This window comes from Nipponia nippon, unplaced genomic scaffold (assembly GCF_047370975.1).
Source record: "Nipponia nippon isolate SJK-2023a ecotype South Korea unplaced genomic scaffold, ASM4737097v1 scaffold_3, whole genome shotgun sequence".
Taxonomy (NCBI): Eukaryota; Metazoa; Chordata; class Aves; order Pelecaniformes; family Threskiornithidae; genus Nipponia; species Nipponia nippon.
Genome location: NW_028262347.1, coordinates 75,953,846 through 75,973,329, shown reverse-complemented (window position 1 = coordinate 75,973,329; position 19,484 = coordinate 75,953,846). Strand labels below are relative to the sequence as shown.

At 40.4% G+C, this 19,484-nt stretch overlaps 1 protein-coding gene across 4 annotated transcripts in view; it reads left to right on the top strand.

Moving 5' to 3' along the window:
• ITPR2 (inositol 1,4,5-trisphosphate receptor type 2) overlaps positions 1–19,484 on the top strand; it is a 271,134-nt gene that overhangs the window by 71,355 nt on the left and 180,295 nt on the right. For all 4 annotated transcript variants that reach the window (XM_087765500.1, XM_087765499.1, XM_087765502.1 and 1 more), the window contains 9 exons: positions 8,542–8,696; positions 10,107–10,206; positions 10,355–10,515; positions 12,735–12,876; positions 13,654–13,812; positions 14,786–14,958; positions 17,540–17,659; positions 17,762–17,947; positions 18,572–18,823. In XM_087765500.1, the coding sequence (XP_087621626.1) occupies positions 8,542–8,696; positions 10,107–10,206; positions 10,355–10,515; positions 12,735–12,876; positions 13,654–13,812; positions 14,786–14,958; positions 17,540–17,659; positions 17,762–17,947; positions 18,572–18,823 (1,448 nt within the window). The remainder of the gene's footprint in view (positions 1–8,541; positions 8,697–10,106; positions 10,207–10,354; positions 10,516–12,734; positions 12,877–13,653; positions 13,813–14,785; positions 14,959–17,539; positions 17,660–17,761; positions 17,948–18,571; positions 18,824–19,484) is intronic.

The following is a 19,484-nucleotide window of genomic DNA, read 5'->3' as shown; positions in this document are numbered from 1 at the left end:
AAGCTGCTCTGCTTGGTGACTGCAGATATGAAATGTATTAATTCTTCTCAAGTCAGATGTATTACTTCATGGCAAAACCCACCACCCTCTTTAGCAAGAAAACCAGGGACAAGCAAGTCTGGTTACTTATGTGCCAGTACCAATTCAGAGGCTCTGCTAGTAGAGACAAGCCCCCTTGGGACATGTTTGTCAATCAGGTGTGGCTCTGAATCTAAGAACATGCTGAGACTCTCTTTATTGCCTGTATTGAATACATGCAAGCAGACATTCAGGCACAGGCTTAGTCTGAGCCCTGCCGCACTTCAGGCAACTCTAGCATGGCACCTTCGCAAGGATCCGAGTTGTCCTTGCTGCAGCGTGGATGGGTTGGACAAAAAAGCCTCATGCCCTTTGCCTAGGAGGCCACAGCCTTTGCCTTGTGCAGTGTCGAGAGCATGCTAGCTAATTCTAACTAACGAGGCAAGGCCAGACACATAGTTTATAACGTGTGGAAGGAAGTGGAGTTAAAACCCTGGGGGAATCTTATTGTTACTGAGACAACAAATAGTCCAAAAAAGGATCATTCCTCCATCAAATTCATGAGATTGCCTTGAAAACACCGAGATCTTCTTTGAAAAAAAATCAGTTTAATTTCATTCTGTTGCCTTCTGGCTTTTGTTCTTTTAGAGGACACATTTTCAAGTTTTTCTCTGCATGGGGAAGAATTTTTTATTTTTCGTGAAATGACACCCAAGATTCTTACATAATCACATGCCTTCAGGACTGCAATTTTAATAAAAATGGAGACTTTTGTAGGAGTTGGCAACATGGGTTTTCCATCTTCCCTGGTATTTGGTATTAATGGTAATATAGCAATAACAGCTAAGCTGTCCAGAGAAATGAGAATTCTCTCTCATGAAAATATGGAAGTTACACCAGTTGTTTTTCTTTTGTATTGGAATGACACTTGAAGCCTTTGGATCTTTTGAATGGAAATCAAGATAAGTTCTAGGATACCCCAGTGAACAGGGTGCTTGCTTGGAAATGCTTGGGTTCATTCTCTTGTTCTGTGAACAGTAAAGCTCATCTCATAGATGTGCCTCTGCATTAGCATTGTAGTTCTCATCATGACAGCACTTCTGAATCAAACCTCCCTATTTAAGACACTCCACTTTGCAGAGCAATCTCAGAACGTGTGAACTTGTATTCTGTTGGATGAAAGTAAAAAGATACACACATCTCTGAATGTATCTGCTGTGCTTCAACCTTTCATGGGTGCCCAGCCCAGAAAACCAGACTACAGCTAGTCTGAAGTAAGACCGATGAAAACGTGTATAGGGTAGATGTTAGGTCCTGGTCACCAAGGATCCAATCCTATTGTACCACACTATACTAATTTAGATACAGTATAGGGTTTCCAGTTGTAGCAATTCCAGTTCATCTAAATAGTTAAATATTCCCTGGACCGGGTAATGAAGAAGGCACAAGAGTACTCTGAACGAACATGAATGCTAAAGGTGAGTTCTCTAACAGTTTGGCTTAATCCTTCTGGGTATTGGTTTCAACCAAAAGTCCAGATCAGATAAATCAGCTTAGACAAATACTTTCAATTAAAATTTAATCAAAACTGATTGATGGTCAAAACTGATGTCTCTCGTAGTTTACGCAGTCAGCACTTTCTTTTGAAAAATGTTTTGTGAAAGAACTCCTAACAGCGTTTGGTAACACCGCCATGTAAATCCAAGCCTACAGGCACTTTTAGCGTGGTAGAAATCCATTTGGATCCTTCACCCCTTTATATTCTTGTTGGAAATAGCATGAGTCAGCAATGGCTATTTTAAGCCTTCATTCTGGCCTTGAGCAACTGAGCAGAAAAGCTTCACATCCCTGTGCAGGAATTTCTTTTATGTTACAATGATGCAGTGTTTTGAATTATCCCTCAGAAGTACAAGAATCTTACAATGTTTTTAGTTCTTTAAGGGCCAGCTATGTCAGTCTTGTAGCCAATATGCACATAACCTAGAGCACACACGCTTTCTTTGCTCCGTGGTTTTCATCTAGTGTTTCTTCTGCCAGGTGACTGCCTAACTGATTCACTGCAAAGGCATCTTCTTTTTCATCTTTTGAAGCAATTAATTTTGAAATACTGCCCGTGAAGTAAATCTGCTCTAGAGGGGGAGGTGGAAGTGGACCTACCCCAGCAAAATTTGAAGTCTGAGTAGCAGGGAAATGGGAGATCCAAACTTGAATTCTTTCAACTGAAGGAAGAAACTGAGCCTGCAGCCTGTGTTTTTCTTTTCTCTGCTAGTCTGTTGGATACCAGCTCCTTCTCTGTCACCTGGGTTTTCAAGGCGGCACAGCCATCTGTGCATTTTGTGCCAACCCTTAGCTCCTAAATGTGCGATAGGGCTCCTTGTGCATGTTCGCTGCCTGGTTTACAAGTCCTGATCACAGTTGCTTAGGCAACTGAATTTTAGGAAGCAGCAATGGAGAAGGATTTGCCGTGGTGCAGTAGTGGGCATAGGCATCTAGGTTCTGCCTAAGTGCACCTTTTTTGCCTTACCTTAAGTGACTTTAAAGTCTGAAAGGGTTTTGGCTCTGGTGAACATAAATATTACTGGAAGTCACTAGGACTTTTGTTCCCAAGCATTAAAGCTATGTTTGGACTGTGGTTCATTGCTCATTTATGGGCTGCTTCTTGAGAATCCAGCCAAATTGTCTTGTGAAACACTGCTTTTATTTCTGGTAAAATTTGGCCTTACAATGAGTTGATTAATATTCTTTATACATGTTTTTCTCACATCTGAACTCTAGAAGATTTTTTTTTTAAATGGGAAGACCTTTCTGTGATTTAAAGGCCTTATCAAAAAAGGCTGCTTCATCTCTTGAAGTCTAGGAGGTTGTAGCGTATCGTGCAACAAAACGCAGTGCTCTGTGTTACAGCTCCCATTAAAGCCAAAATTGGTGTTATTTTATGCTGCAAAGTAGTCTATTATTTCTAATCACAGAAATTTACAGCATCCAGAAGAACGCTATAAACATTGGGAAATGTCAAGAACAGCTGGGAACCTGGCATTTGTTAGCGCCTTTGTATTAAAGGCTGTCTTTGGATAGGTACCTTAACTCCATTTGTCTGCATTTTCATGAGAGAGTGCTAATCCTAACCAGTTCCAAACTGGCTTTCGTTGTTAAGATTTTTCTTAGGATTGAGACTGGTATGCATTTACTTTTCCTGTAAAGAAGTTGGACAATTCTACCGTGGACTCTAGGTACAATTTGACATACCTCCTTTGGCTTCTGTTTATCTATATTTATGAATTCCAAACACCTCTGCAATTCAAAGTTTTCTTCCTTGCTTCCAACTCAGGTGATTTTTTTTTTCTGATAAACATTGTAAATTAGTTTTTTTTTTTTTTATTTTACCTTCCAGCAACTGTTTGTTTAATTAAAATTCTATGATGTGGGACACAGGTGATGCAGTTTAAACAAGTAGAATAGGCTTGGGGAATTTATTGTTTTTTTAAAGGCTTGTTTAGGAATTAACCTGGCAATACAATCTGAAAAACATTAAAAAAAAATAAAAAAAATCATCAGCTCTAAAATGGCAGTGTCTCTGCTTATATAAAGCCAGCAGTCAGACCACTTGATAGGCTGGGGGGAGAAGGGGAGACACGGATGCCGGCACATTATTATTATTCTGCTGCTGCACACAGGTCTGAATCAGCTCTGAAAGCGCATACATTGTTTCTTACAGAATGTCTCTGGCTCCTAACAACAGAATTGCAACGTGATGTCTCTGCTAAAAATGCGATGACTCACAAATGAGTCAACAGTGAAGGTGTTATAGGAGGCTAACTGCTGTGCTGTCTGCCAGGGCTTCCTAACATGCAGGAGCAAGGCTGGCCATTAATTTACTCGGCTTTCTTTTCATATAGAATTTTTTAAATCATCTAACCTATGGAGTTCTGCTCACATTACCGCTCTCTGAAAATGCTGGTTTTGTAAGAGCCTCCTAAACTGGGTTAACATATTGAGATACCACATTGTACTGGATTTAACAGGCATTTTCAGAACTCTAGCTGCTATTAAATTTAATTTCTGCTGAAATCTGTAGTGCAGCTTAGTGTATTCATTCAGGAGCAGGGCATTATCCTTGTCTGTCTCTATGCCACAAGAGGTGTCTCTACCAATCGGAATTGTAGATTGGGTTTCTAAAAGAAAAGGTATTTCAGGTCTGTCATGTTTTTGTATTGCTTTTTGCAGTTGAAAGAAAGGCCCTTCCATAAGCAAAACTCCGTGTAAATCTCCCGAATTTTAGGTATGGTACCCAGTTGAGGTGATTAATGGGGATTTGGGATAGGTCACAATTACTAGCAAATTATATTAGGAGCTGTGAGGAAGGGTTATCTGCTGGGCTACAAGTCTCAAGAAAGACAAATCTGATTGTACCTGATTATTTTGTCTCTGATTGCAGTATAGAATTCGTCTCCAGTTACATTAAATTTGCCCTTCGAATTGCAAGCACCATATTTTATCTGGGTGGTTTTTTTTTGGTTGTTTTTTTTTTTTTTTGTTAAGCTTCTTTTTAAATCAGTATGATGCACTGCAAATCAGTGGTGGTAGCCCAGGAATTACAGACTTTGCTGTGAGCCTGGGTCAGTATTTCCACTCCTCACCAAAATGGCTGTTTGTTTTCACTAGCTAGGACTCCTTTTTTGAACTCTCAGCCTTTGCTTTCCTAGACAAGTCCTCCTGGAAGAGTGTCAGGGCCGCTGGCTGTATGGTAGGGGTATTTTCAGTTCCTCCTCCTGGCCAAGTCCCGTTGTGCGTGTGGGTAGCGTGCTTTGCTTTACTGCTGCAGAATGAGGCTGGCGACTCGGGGCTAACAGCCCTCTAGTTGGGCGGACGCTTAGGTTTTGTTAGGCAGAGCGGGCTGACTCTGCTCTTCGTACCACCCGGTATTTGGACTGGGCCATTCTTTTGGAAGGTGTAGGTCCAATGCCTGCCAGGCAGAAGAGGAGCTAAACGTGCGTTTCCTTCATCCTTGTGAATCATTTGACCAGTGCAAGACAGAGTGAGGTGATTCCACCTTCTTCCCTTTGGATATGTATTTGATTTGTCTTGAGACAGCCTGTCACTAGTTTACCAGTAGTTTGGGACAATCAAAACTATTTTTTTTTCCTCAGTGAATTTACTATTTGCTAATATTGTTTTACCCACAGTTCTTGCGCTTCTCTATACTCTATACCTGCTTTTTTTTTTTTTTGGTTAAAGAATTCTTGGGAGTGCTTTCCTTTCCTTGGCTGTCACTGACCACATCACCAACATCTCTGAAACTGTTAATTGGCTTCCTCTTCGTACTGCTTTAAGATGAATTTTCTCCTCTCTACATTTGAGACCTTTTACAGTTCTTTTCCTCCTTTCTCTTCATTGAATCTGTTTCTGCTGGCTGCATCTGCTCGTTCTTACCAGTTTCTTACCTGAGTAAATGTCATCTTGTTTTCATCTGCTTAGGAATGCAGTGCTTCTCCTGAGCTGATCATATTGTCTAATTAATTTGAAATAGTCTAATACTTTCACTTCTTTCCACGTCCTCATATAGACTCATCTGCTGATTCAATAATGGTTAGGTTAAGTGCAGATTCTGATGATGGCTTACTAAATTTAATTAATCGTAAGAAACTTTCTGTGTGCAAGTGTGTGTGAGTTCTCTCGCTCTCTCACACAGAGGTATGTGCACATGCACTCAGAAATTCAGACGTAAATCCATGTATGTTCATATGTGATGGCTGTTGCTCTGTCTTTCATGTACTCCATATATGTAAGTTGTTTTCAGAGCTGTCAAGTTCAGGGTCACTTCTTGTTACATTTTTTTTTTTTTCCATTGACTAGTGCTTAACATCCATAACCCAGGTTGGGTTGTGAGGTGTGTCTGAGATCCTAAAATAACATTATAAGGAGACTTCTAAGGTTTGTGCTGGAGTCCAGTCTGAAACTAATGTACAGCTGTTGTGTAGGTCTGATTTTGCTCAGCTAAGCTTTGCATTGCAATTAGCAGTGTTACAGACACTGTCTTGCCCTCCATTGAAGTGGACTTTCTTTTCAGAAAGCCAGCTCTTGCTCATATGCCAGGTCTGATTTGACAGGTGCCAAGCCTGGTTGGCGGGATTTAGGCCTGATGAGCCAACTCTGTTGCTCGATAGCATCTATACAAATGTCAGAGAAACTAGTGAGTGGAGTCTGCCCCAAACTGCAGGATGAACTTCTCCACAGAGCTCGTGGTTAGCATGAACTACTTAAGCACAGGAGACCTGCCTTTGACTTTGCCTGCTGTCATAGAAACCTGCACATGTGCATAGATACTCATGCTTAATGATCTATTGGAGATGATCAGACATTATGTCATGAGTGAGTAAAAAAACCCTTCATAACACAGAGTAGAATATAGTTTCATGTTTTGCTCTGTATTTTTCCCAGACCCCCAGGGAAAAAAATGCATAAAATTATGAAGTGTCCTGCCTTTTGTATACCAGCTTTTTCAGTTTGGAAATTATAGTAGAGTGAGTAGTTTCTGGGAAACCCTAACTAGATTTGAATGTAATTTATGGGAAATATCAAAAAGTCTGGATGCTGTTCTAAATTTATCCTGTGTCATTCACCCCTTTACAGACTTCTTGAATTCTAAACTGGTTTTCCAGTTTTCCATTTTTGTTTGGAAATTGAGGAAGTAGATTTTCATTTGATGTTAGACTCTGACTGACACCTATTAAGCTCTTAAGAGGATTCTCTTATAGTTTGCCTGCCTTTCCAGTTTGGGTCTCACCCTGAGTTTGTAAAACAAAATGTATATGGAAATCACAAAAAAATTGGCTATTTTCTCAATCCTTGAATACAGCTGAAGTTTTTATGTGCAATTTTGTTTAATATTTTTGGGCAGGGGGTATGGAAGGACGTGAAGACTGCCAGATAAGAGTTTACTCTTGTGCAAGACACAGGAGATGGTTCCCCTTTGTCTCAGCAAGCCTTCCTTTCAAAAACTAGTAACAATGCTCTAATCACTAGATGAGCCTAAGAAAAATTTCTGAGAGGATTGCTTCCTAGTTTTTTTCCCTACTGTCTCTATCCTTCGTGGAAGTAATGGGATGGAAAGCTGGCCTTTTTTAGGCTTGATAATGAAAAAATGGATGTTTTGGAAGGATTCAAAAAGTGCCTTGAAATGAGATTATAACTAGGTGTTTCTGACATAGTTTCACTCATCCTTGATTTTGTTGCTTAATCAATTGGCAATATGAATAATCAAAGCTTTGCCCTTGATTATCCCTTACAGTTTGGCTTTAATCAAGGTACTAATGCAAACCGGGTACAGTCTGGCCTCTTTACATTGCTTTGTACATCTCTTCCCTAGTGTTGCACTATAAATCATTATAATAGTATTTCAGGTTTCCAGTGTTTGATTTTTCTCTTTTGGCTTTCTTCATTCCTCTTTTTCTTTCCCCTCCATGATACATTTTGTGTACGTGAAGGGCCCTGGGCTGCCAGTCTCTTAATTGGTTATTAGTCTTTTGTAATACGTGTAACTCAACACCCCAGAGGAGCGGCTTTTATTTATGCCAGTAATTCTGTTGGTTGCTGCGTGGTTACGGGCACAGACTCTGAATTGCTCCTTCAAGCAAAGATACGTGCTTAGGGAAGGTAGGATTTGCTGTCTGTGAAGACAAAGGTTTGTCGATAACTAAAGATTAAGATGACTGCTTAGTGGTGCTGGGTCACAAAATTCCCATGGACCTTCAGCAGATGGTGGGAGGAAGATCGCCGCCTTATATTTGCACGCCTCTTTTGAGGCACCAATGCGACAAAAATCTGCCACTTCAAAGCTAGGCTCCTCGAAGGGAGCGAACTCCTCCAGTTTCAGTGGGCACACTCAGACCTATGTTGGATCCAGCCTCCAATGCCTTATCAGCCTGTGCTAAGATGTCTAATACAAGCTAGCCGGTGCTTTGTGTGTGTCCCCTCCCCGCTTCCAATGACAAGCTGATCTTAGTGGAGCAGATATTCTGGCTCTTGCTGTTTGGAAAGTGTGCTGCTGTGATTCTGACCATATGAGAGGAAAGAAATGAGCGAACTTAACAACAGTGGAATTACGCAAATTGCTTACTTTTTTAATCCCCTCCCCCCTTTAAAAAATGCAGTTTTCATTAGTTCTCTTCTTTTAACTTTGGCCCTTTCCAAACCAGCACTGTGTAGTTACATCTATTGGGAGTGAAGGGTCTGCAACTACCGCAGGTTTTTTGAAGTTGTAGGTGTCAAGTAATAATGTATACAGTACTACAGCCTCTCTGTAGCTTGTGACCTGTTGTTGTTATAATGACTGTCTGAGACCCCATGTACCTGGGGCAAAGTGCATCCTTTGTGTTACACACTCCAAAGCCAGTCATGGTACGTTCTTACTAGAATGAAAAAAAAAAAGAAAAAGTACAATTCAGATGTATTACTTGCCCGCAAGGTAATTGGAGAATTTATAATGGGCCCTGATGCAAGCAAATAACCCTTGTGCCTAATCAGCAGAGAGATGGCGACCTTCCTGCTTCAAAGAAGAAACGCCAAGCAGGGGAGAAGATTATGTATACTTTGGTCTCTGTGCCACATGGAAATGACATCGCATCTCTCTTTGAACTGGATGCCACCACTCTTCAGAGAGCTGATTGCCTGGTTCCAAGGTAAAAAAAAAAAAAAAAAAAAAGGCAAAGCAAAGAAAGAAAAAAAAGGCAAAAAATAGCGCTGCATTGACAGGGTTTCTTCCTAGCATTATGCTGGTGAGTAAAGCAGAAAAAATCAAACACGAGCTAGTATTATCCTTCAGTTAAAATTTGAGGAGTGTTCATGGATAAACAAGGGATGTATAAAACATGATACTGCTGCTGTGACTGGGTAAAGTAATTATAAGGATAAAACAAGTGAGACTTAAAGAGAGCCTGTGAAGAGAAAAATAATGGGCTAAATATTGCACAGATATATATGAGGACAGAATTGAGCCCTGTGCACTGTTTGAAAAAAAACTGTACTGCTAATAGGTCTAACTGAATTGTTGCCAACAAAATAACATGTATGGTGAACTGGGCTTCTGTTTCCCTGACAGATCACGATGCCACTGAACACATTTGTTATTCAAATGAATTCAGCAAGTAGCTTCTGGGTTTTAATTGTGAATATTTGAAATTTCAACTGTGTTGCTTAGCTGAGATTGGCTAGATAAGTCACACAGTGTTGGTTGTGACTGAATGGGCATGCAGACACAGACACTTGGGGCTAGTTGTTATGAGGGTGGATTTTAAAGCTAGGTACCCGCAAATACTGATGTATGCAGCTTTGACGTGTATTTGCTATGCTAAGTTTTGCCAGATAATTTGCTTACTTGAATACTCAAAGCCCATCAGCATGAAAGGGAGAGCGTGAATGAAGACCACAGTGAATATATTTAAAAAGTAGAATTCAGAGTAAAAATTGTAATTGATTTCTCAGCTCTGCTTTTTGATAATACCACAGATTATCATATGGAAAGAATTTAGAAGAATCTCATGTCTGCTCTTTGTTCACTTGATTTTCAGTTGAGACCTGGTACTGTAAATGCTTGCTCCCTGCAACAAGGGTTTGCAGATCATAATGGTGAAGCTGTGAAACCATGGTCAGTTTTCCTTTCTGGCTTTTGTGCTGTGACAGATTGAAAGGGTTCGTTACTTTGCAGAAAAAAGTAACAAGAAAAGAATTGGTTTTATTCATGAAATGTGTTTCTATTCAGATGGGATTTGATAACACCTTCCTTTTTAATTTTTTTCTTTAAGGAATACTTTACTCCTAGGCTTATATAAATACTTAAAAACAACATTCTGCATAATCCCAAGATGCTGTTTGTTCTTGTTGCAGCTCTGTTCTGGGTGAGAAAGAAGGAGACAAGGGAAAAGGACACTGCAGTATCTTTTAGGTCTCCCTCACCCTTTTATTATGAGTGGCTGGTGTGACTCATGCCCTCAAGTCTTATGTCATGGTCATGTATTGCATTGCATCCCACCTTGCCCACTTTAGCTCAGGACTGATCCATCTAACCCGTTGTTTGCTTTGTTCTCCTTCAGGAACTCATACGTCCGACTGAGGCATTTATGCACTAACACTTGGGTCACTAGCACCAGCATTCCAATAGACACTGATGAGGAGAGGCCTGTGATGTTAAAGGTAAACATGTATACCTTGGGGTTGAAATCCCAAACTCATTCCTGAAGTTCTCTACTGGTGATCTCACTTCTAACATATAAAATATGTGTAATAATTAGGAGAAAGGTAAGAGGATTACTTACCCATATTAAACCAAAACCTGTTGCAGATTGGGACGTGCCAAACAAAAGAGGACAAGGAAGCTTTTGCCATTGTATCGGTTCCTCTGTCTGAGGTCAGAGACTTGGACTTTGCCAATGATGCAAACAAGGTTCTAGCATCAACTGTTAAAAAGCTGGAGAATGGAACAATAACCCAGAACGAAAGGAGGTTAGTGAGTTTTATTTTTTTCCCTCCTTAATTGGTGTTTGGTTACTCGTGACATCATGGCATCACAGTAATGGGTAAGTTAGTAACATCCTTGTGGACATAGAGACAATTGGGAGAGAACACTTTAGTGCTGAAAGTGCTACCCTGAGATTAGATTCCATCTCTGTCAGAGTGTCCCTGCTGCACCTCAGGCTGGTCTGTATATCTCATCTGTAAAATGGGGGTAAACAGCATTTCCCCAGCTCACTGGACACATAAATAACTGGGTAGCTCCCTGGGCAAAGGCAAAGTTTCCTAATTTCCGTTGATAAACTGCTTCTGAGCTGTAATATGGGCGTCCATTACATTTGATTCTCATGTACAAGTAAGCCATCTATACAGTGGGCAGCACGGCAGGACTCTTGATTTGTGTGGAGTTCACTGTACTGCACATTCATGCTGCAAGAGCAGTAGAAGAAGGTCTTGAGTGACTGAGAAGCTGCCCCAATCGTCCCTTTCCTTTCTTATTTCTATTTTATCCTGTTCTCTTTTCCTATTTTACATAATTTTGGTGTTTACCCTTTGTATTCATCTATGTTTCAGCTGTAGCGCTATTAGAATGTCTGTTCTTCACACCCGCCCCTGAATGAAGAGATTTTCTTGTACATTGTAGCCAAATATATCCCGCTGCCAGTGATGTAGTTCGCTATTTGTTTTCAGCTGTCTGTGGTTAAACTGAGTATTAGACAGCATCTCTGGCAGTGTTAATTTGTAACTTCTATTCCACCATGCATCATATACAGCTTTTTGCTGAAAATGTTAATTTTTGGTGATAAAACTGAATTTTTGCTGTCAGTTGTCAGTAGCAATTAGACCAGATGGTTTAATATCAGGTGGAGGATTTATCGTAACAGGCAGATCTGTAATGGCCTGGGTGTTGGTACTCAGCCTTGAAAAGCTGATGGGCCATTTCATGATTGAGTTGAACCAGAGAGGGATACGACATGATCAAGGTGTGACATTCCTGTATTAACCTTGCACTGCTGTGTCGCTGCAACCCAGTATTGTCGAGTCTTGATGTTGACAGATTGGTTGAACACACATAAAACATTTCGGAGTGGTTTCAGAATAGTGCCATTATTTCTTTGTGCCTGTGATTTCCTTTGTTAAAAAAACCCCTCTTTTCCCTGTCTTATCACCTTCCTGCTTAGGTAAGTAGGGGCCTCAACAGTTTATTCCTGGTTGCTCCATCCTACATCTGCCTTTTCTACTTTTTTCTCTTGGGGGGGACCTTGCTGTTCTCCACCAGTGGGCTGAGACTTTAAAGCTAAAGGTCACTCAGAGGGTTTAGCTGAACAGCCCAGCCCTCTTGTGGGTAATGGAAGCTTTGTGTCTGGCTCCCAGAGATGACTTTGAAAATCTACTGGGCATCTTCCCGCCACTTTCATAGCATGCCCACAGGTTTAGTAGTTATAGACTAGATGTTGTCCAATTGATGATGCTTCCCCAGGGTAGGAGATGTGCTGGGTTTTGTTCGTAAAAGATTGCAAGTTCTTTTAAGGGAGATTCATTGAAATCTGTGGGCATCTGTACTTCTCCCTGTGCACGCCTGGCGAGGTATGTTAGTAACAATGGCAATGACAAAAACAATTGGCAATGACCACTTTCTTCTTGCATTTTCTGAAGGTAGGAGAGAAGGAATTACTATTGCCTCTGTCCTTTTTAGCACTTGGTTCTGCCAAATCCTTTGTGTAGCAGAGTGAAACAAATATAGTAATTTTTCAATAGTTTCTTGGGTCAGTAGAGAAATAGTCTAGTGGCAGAATGCTTTTATTCCTCTAGTGAGTCCATCTTCTTGTTTGACAGACCCATGTCTGTGATAAAGTATAAAAATTCTTGCTAGGCTGTGTAAGATTGTCTTTCTACTGTTCCTGGGCCTTGAGGCCAGCTGGTACAGATTTTGGATTTCTGAATAGTCTGCATCAATCCAGCATCCTGTATTTTTCTCCCTTTTTCCCTCTGGTTGTTGTGTAATGCCTTGGTAAACATCCCTGTGATGGATTTAAGCCTCTGCTGAACCAAGGTCTGGAATCCTTAAGTACATGTCAAACTTAAGTTTGCAGTGATTGAAGTTCCGTTGTGCTAGATAAAGCTTGTTCTAAAAGGTGATTTTCTTTCTTAATGAATCCTAGCAATTGTTGAATGACTATATATAATAATGATTTGTCTATTCATTCTAGGTTTGTAACCAAGTTACTGGAAGATCTCATTTTCTTTGTTGCTGATGTGCCTAATAATGGGCAGGAAGTTTTGGATGTGGTCATTACCAAGCCAAACCGGGAACGGCAAAAATTAATGAGGGAACAAAATATATTGGCTCAGGTATGTCCTACTGTATTAATGACTTGCTTGTATTTACAAACAGATTGTAGGAGAGAGTGATTTGAAAAAAAATGTTATTTTTAGGTAACTTGGCTTATGCCATGTTGGGTTTATGTCTGGTTGGATTGGATAGATATGACACTACTTAGGCAAGGCTCGCCTCTTGGTCTGTGAATCAGATAGAAGCACGAGGGGCCATGTCTCTTGGCTATTAGTTTCATGTGATTCCAATGACTTTTAAGACAACATTTGATAGCAAATTGTTGATGAAATTCGAAACAAGCTTGCAATGTGGTCCTGATCCTGCAAGTGTTCCCCATATAGGAAAAGTTCTGATGCCCTTTGGATCCCTGACTTTGTTTGTATGAGGACCGACCTGCATGTAAATCAAAATTAATGTTCTCTTTAAGTAGCCTACTGAAATTAAAAGAAAAAAAGGGAAAAGGATGAAATTGGACAGCAGCCAGTATCGTCCTCTTTTTTTCATCCTTTCATTTATCCAAAGTTAAGGCACTTAACTAACAATGCTTAAAATAGGGGATACCAGTAAAGAGAAAGCAATGTCAATCAAGTTGGTGGGAAATATAAAGCTGTAATGTCTGAAATTGTGCCCCCACTTGTATTTAGTCATATGTAGATATGTGCAGTGATTCACTTCTGACTTTGGTTGATAAGGCCCTTGTGCTGATCGTGTCAGAGGACATTTCCATTGACTGCTATAAGTTAAGCAAAAATCTTGGTTTGATTTTCATTCTCAGTGATTTTGATTTTGCACAGATATTCGGCATCCTCAAAGCTCCTTTTAAGGACAAAGGTGAAGGATCAATGCTGAGACTTGAAGACCTAGGTGACCAGAGATATGCTCCATACAAATACATGTTAAGGTTATGTTACAGAGTTCTCAGGCATTCCCAACAGGACTATAGGAAGAACCAGGTCAGTGGTATTCAAGATAATTATAGAAATCAGGAGGAAAATTGTATATCCTGAGTTTGACGTGGCTCTCTGCACTTACAAGTGAGACTCTGTGGTAATGGTGAAAGGACTGGGTTTTGTGTAGGTTAGTAGTAAGAAGTCACTGTCATATACTGCCTCAGGCTCAGGAGCACTGGTTTTGTTTTGTAGGTGTTTGCGTATGAATTGAATGATCAGCAATGAATATCATAGGTTGATCTTATACTTTCACAGGCTTAGACTGAGATTGGAGTCCACTGCTTCATTCATGAGCTTTCTGTTATTAAAATTATGTTCTTGGACTCTGGATTATAAAGTGAGAAGTCTGCAGAACTGTCTGTTTCTATTGCTTAAATATTTGTAGAGGGATGGCAGTGAATCAGACCAGAGGTTACTCCATCAGGTAGCCTGATTTCCCACTGCTGGAGACTCCCTGTGAGCAAGAAGTATTTCAGAACATGGTGTTAAGTGCTTTGCATGTTGCAGTGGGGGGAAAACTGCACTAACTTTAAAGGACTAAAGGGACTAGAGATAAAAGACTGAACTGCTATATGTGGCTTCTTTGTTTTCTTTCTAATGCTTTACAGAAATATTTCTGTCTTGGAGGGAGAGAAAGGGAGGAAGGAAGACTCAGGAAAGCAAGCTTCTTAAACATTATAAAAACCTTTTGGTTTTTCCTTTTAGAAAAATTTGTTGCCATTTCTGGAACTTTGTATATATTTTCATGGATTCATTCCTTTGGTTTATGAAAGAAGAAGGAGAGTTAGTCATCCCTAACATTGAATCTGTTTCCTGGGGTACATATTTTAGGTGTTCAGATGTTCTTTTGTTCAGGCCAGTTCAGAGAGGAAAGTTTTGAGGATTATTTTGATTGCTAATTGAGCTGGATGCTTCTGGTTCTAAAAGAAAAACATTACTGCTTAACAGGTCATCATGGGAATTTTCATTTTTTCAGGAATATATTGCTAAGAACTTCTGCGTCATGCAGTCCCAGATTGGTTATGATATTCTGGCAGAAGACACCATCACAGCTTTGTTGCACAACAACAGAAAACTGCTAGAGAAACACATCACGGCTAAAGAAATAGAGACATTTGTTAATTTACTCAGGAGAAATCGAGAGCCAAGGTTTGAAGTGGTCCATGTAACATTCTTTTTCTGTAGTGTTAGGCTTTTATATTTGCAATAACGGTGAATCTGCTTGCTCTTCATTGTTTTGTTGTCTCTTTTTCTCCCAGCTTAATTTTTTTTTGACCTGGCAGACAAAAAACCCACATGTAGTGTCATGCTAGAAAATATCAGAAACACCTGTAATTTTGGGGATTTGACCATATCTGCATTTCAGAACTTGCGCTTACTGAAAAGCAAGGTTTATACATTACAGGACACTTTTGAAAATTTAGTTTTAGTTCAGATTGGGACAGAGAGAGACAAACAGAAATTTTAATTTCTCATAAGTCTGCAGCTCCTCTATGAAACTGCCACTTGTGTTCGTTCCCCTGCTGATAATCTTGGTGCAGATTATACAGGTGTCAATTTTTCTAAACTTTTATTAATATCAGTTTTCCTGCGGGTCTTGATTCCAGGTCAGACCTGAAAGGAGCTTAGGACAGTGAAGATCCCAGTGAACATGTGTTTTAGACCAGATTTTGTTCCAAATGAAAAATTCTGGCCTTGAACTTCACTCAGTTGGAAATTTTTTTTATTAGCTTTAGGTCAGAATGTAAAGGAAATGGATTTTTTAAATGGAAAATCTGTCTATTTTTTTCATTGGGTTTTCAGTTGTAAAATTGTCAAAGTAATACAAATATAAGAAATTAATGTACTGAAGGCCAAATAGTGTCCTCTGTAATTGTGATTACCATTTTTCTGTTAGTGATTAAGGATATTGCTCAAGGCCCTGGTGCTTCACTGCTTCAATTATTCTCTATATGTCTGCAACCGCTTTGCCTCACTCTGTAATCTCCTTGCCTCTCCCATGCTAAACTGTATTGGGTTTGGTCAGTACTAAGAGGAAACCACATGGCATCAGCTCCTTCTCAGTGCTGAACGGTCGTAGTGTTTATTGGCAATCTCACGTCACTTTGTGGTGGAGGATGTCATGGTATTGTTGCATAACTAAATTGTGCAATTGCTGTACATTAAAATATACATTCACTTCTTTAAGGCTGAAGTTCAAGAGCAATAAATGTTTGAAAAATACACCTTGCCAAGATGGTGCAATCTGAACAGTAAAGGCACTTATTTTCATGGCGAGTCCTGTAGACTTCTGCAGCACTGCTTGTGTGAATAAGAATGGTGGTAGTATTATCTAAAACGTGAGAGCTATGAAATTTCCCAAGTTTTAGCTCCAACGAGGTAACTCCCCTAGAATTCTGTGTGATTACATGCTGTTTACTTAATATTATCTTTGTGATGCAATATTGCTGTGCACTGTTAATTACCTGTTGCCACAAAGCTTCATTTCAGCGACAGGTAACATTGTTCCTAAGTGTACCCTAAAAATGTTTTCTGTACTCATCCCTTGCAGTTCCCAGACTTCTGTGGGGAGTGTGCTCTGTGCTAAGGCAGAGGTGATTCTCTGATTCCTTCTGGTAGGATGGTCACCTATAGAGGTTCAAACTATTGGATTCTTGAATGGCTGATAGTAGATGGTCAGTTTTTTTTACCAGGATTTCTAAGGAAGTGGAGTATATGATCTGTGTGTGTGCGCCTGCTCATATCTGCTCCCCCACCAGCTCTTGAGCCTCTTGCCCAGTTTTAGCTACATTTGCTAGAGGAGTGGTGGGCTCAGAGATACGCAGTTCCTACTAATGTCATGAAAAGAAGCAGCTACGTGGAGCAAAGAGGACTTTTCTATATTCCAGTGAGGGAAAGGCTGCAGTATGGACTACTGTTAGTACACGCAGAGGAATCCATGAGAGAGGGACAAGAAGCAGATACCTAATGAATGTCCCAACTGCGAGGAAAGCCTCAGCCTGAACCTTGTTAAACATCAGAAGACCTAAATTCAAGAGACAATTCATAGGAAACTGATTTCCATGCAAAGCTTTGTTATTTCTGCTTTACATGGAATGACCTTCTTTGAATACAGAGGTCCTGTCTTCAGGTCCTGCCAGATCTTCACTCTTCACTAATTGTTGGCTGTGTGACTTCAGAGATTTTAAAAGGCATCTTTAAATGGTGGAGGTGTGGACTCCTCCAGTGCAGTGGAGTTCCTCAGAGGGCACACGGCTATCTTGTGAGCACAAGTAACATCTCCTTGCTACTTGGGTTAGGGAGACACGTGTTACCTGATGGGGAAGGTGGGTGAGAATGTCTACTCTTGCTTTTGGTTCCTGACAAGGACGAGGGCCTTCAATGGAGCTCTTCTGCCAGCCAAGCTTAAGGACAGCCTCAGGCTGCTCTTAAGTTCTGGCACAACACTTTGGCCTTTGATTTGCTGAGAAATGTCACACTTGGGATATTTTTCTTTTCCCTCCCTGACTGATTGTTCAGCACCATTCAGGGTGGCTCTTAAAGCTATTACTCATCTTTATCTGTTGTGAGTTGCAATAGTATGAATGAGCAAAGGTCATATGTGGATAAATCTCACGATATATGCTTCCTTGAGCACATTAGTGATGGATGCTAGAGATTTCTACCGCAGTGTTTCTGCGTAGTATTTTAAGTCTCATGTTCTGTTGCATCTGTGTTTTTTTGACTGCAGATTCTTGGATTATCTATCAGACCTGTGTGTATCTAACACCACAGCAATACCAGTAACTCAGGAACTCATCTGCAAGTTTATGCTGAGCCCAGGGAATGCTGACATTCTCATACAGACCAAGTGAGCATCTATAATCGGAACATACCTTTTTGTTCTCTCTGCTCTGTTGTACATTCGTAGCAGTCTGTTAGTGGCTCCATTGTGAATGATTTGTGTTTGCAGGCTGGTTTCGACACAAATGGACAATCCCTTGGAATGCCCAGTCATCTCGGATGACATTGATGAAGAGGAAGTGTGGCTTTACTGGATTGACAGTAACAAGGAGCCTCATGGCAAAGCCATCAGGCATCTGGCTCAGGAGGCAAAGGAGGGCACAAAAGCAGATTTAGAAGTTCTTACTTACTACAGGTAAAAGTACTTATTCAAATGGAAGAAAATGTACACTTTCTGAAGAGCCTGGTGCTGTTCTTAGCCAGTTCATTTGCCAATATCAAAAAAGGAAACCAAGTCATGCCAGAAACTGGGATTAAAAGTTTGTTTCAAGTTTTTTCCCTGTAGGAAGCATCACAGTCTCTGCTGTCTATTCCAGACAAATCTTGAGTTTCCTTTCCTCATGACAGCTCTTTATGTCTCTCTATCATTTTGCCTCTTACCTTTTATTTATTGGGCTATATATTTAGGTTGTGCTGCCCTGGAAGCAAGGCATGCTCTGAGGAAGGAGTGTCCTGTGCGTACTGAGGATTAGAGGGGAGATGGGATCACAGAAAAGTGTCTTAAACAGATTGAAAATAAATAGTCCAAATGCTTCAGCCTTCCATTGAACAATGGTCCCTTTGAGTTTCGGGAGCCCAGTCTTCACAGGGGCTGGAGCTTGATGTTAGTATTTTTAACGGCAAGTCGGTCCCTTGGTTAGCACTTGTCTTTTTTTAGCATTTACATCAGAAAGGTTGACATCAGGCTTGTAAAGTGAGATTCTGAGGTATATTGTTTCATGGTATTCAAAGAAATCAAATATGTTGTGATTTTTTTAAGGTACCAACTGAACCTCTTTGCCAGAATGTGCCTGGACCGCCAATATCTAGCTATCAACCAGATTTCTGCGCAGCTATCAGTAGACTTGATCCTACGATGTATGTCTGATGAAAGCCTCCCTTACGACCTCCGGGCTTCTTTTTGCCGACTGATGCTACACATGCATGTGGACAGAGATCCTCAGGAATCTGTGGTACCTGTCAGATATGCCAGATTGTGGACTGAAATTCCTACTAAGATCACAATTCATGAGTGAGTTGGAAGTGTTGCAAACTAAAGTACAAAAGCATGTTGTAGGGGTTAGTTTCAGAACAAAATGGTTGTAGATGTCTAATGTCAACACAACATGTATGTGAAAAGGTATTTTGTCCAGAACATAGAACTATTAATTATTGTTACTCTTGGAAACTTCCATGGGTAGCTTTACATGGAAATCCTTCAGTTTCATCTTTCACTGTGTTCTTATAGGGAACAAGCTGGGGAAAAATGGCATGGCCTTTCCTCAGACCAACTGAACTTGAAGTAATCTAATTGTGTCTAATACTACACATTTGCTAGGTTGGAAGTCTAAGTCAGTTTTATACTTCAAGCTCAACTGAAAGCCACAGTTGGAAAGCCAGAATTTACAGTTAGGTACAGCTATTGCCCCGCAATAGTTCACAGAGGCTTTGGCCTCCATCCAGTGAAGTACTTAACCATGTGTTAAATTTAAGTATGGGAGATGGGCCCATTGACTTCAGTGGAAACCCTTTCTGGCTTAATTGATTTGATGGAGCAGCGCCACTGGGCTAGACCCAGACAGGGAGTATCTGGCTGAAGAGACAAAGGGGAAGAAGTGCAGCAGTGCAGCAGATGGTATTGCTTCTTTTAGTGAGATGAAGGACTGTTTTAACGTATATGACAATTCAGTCCT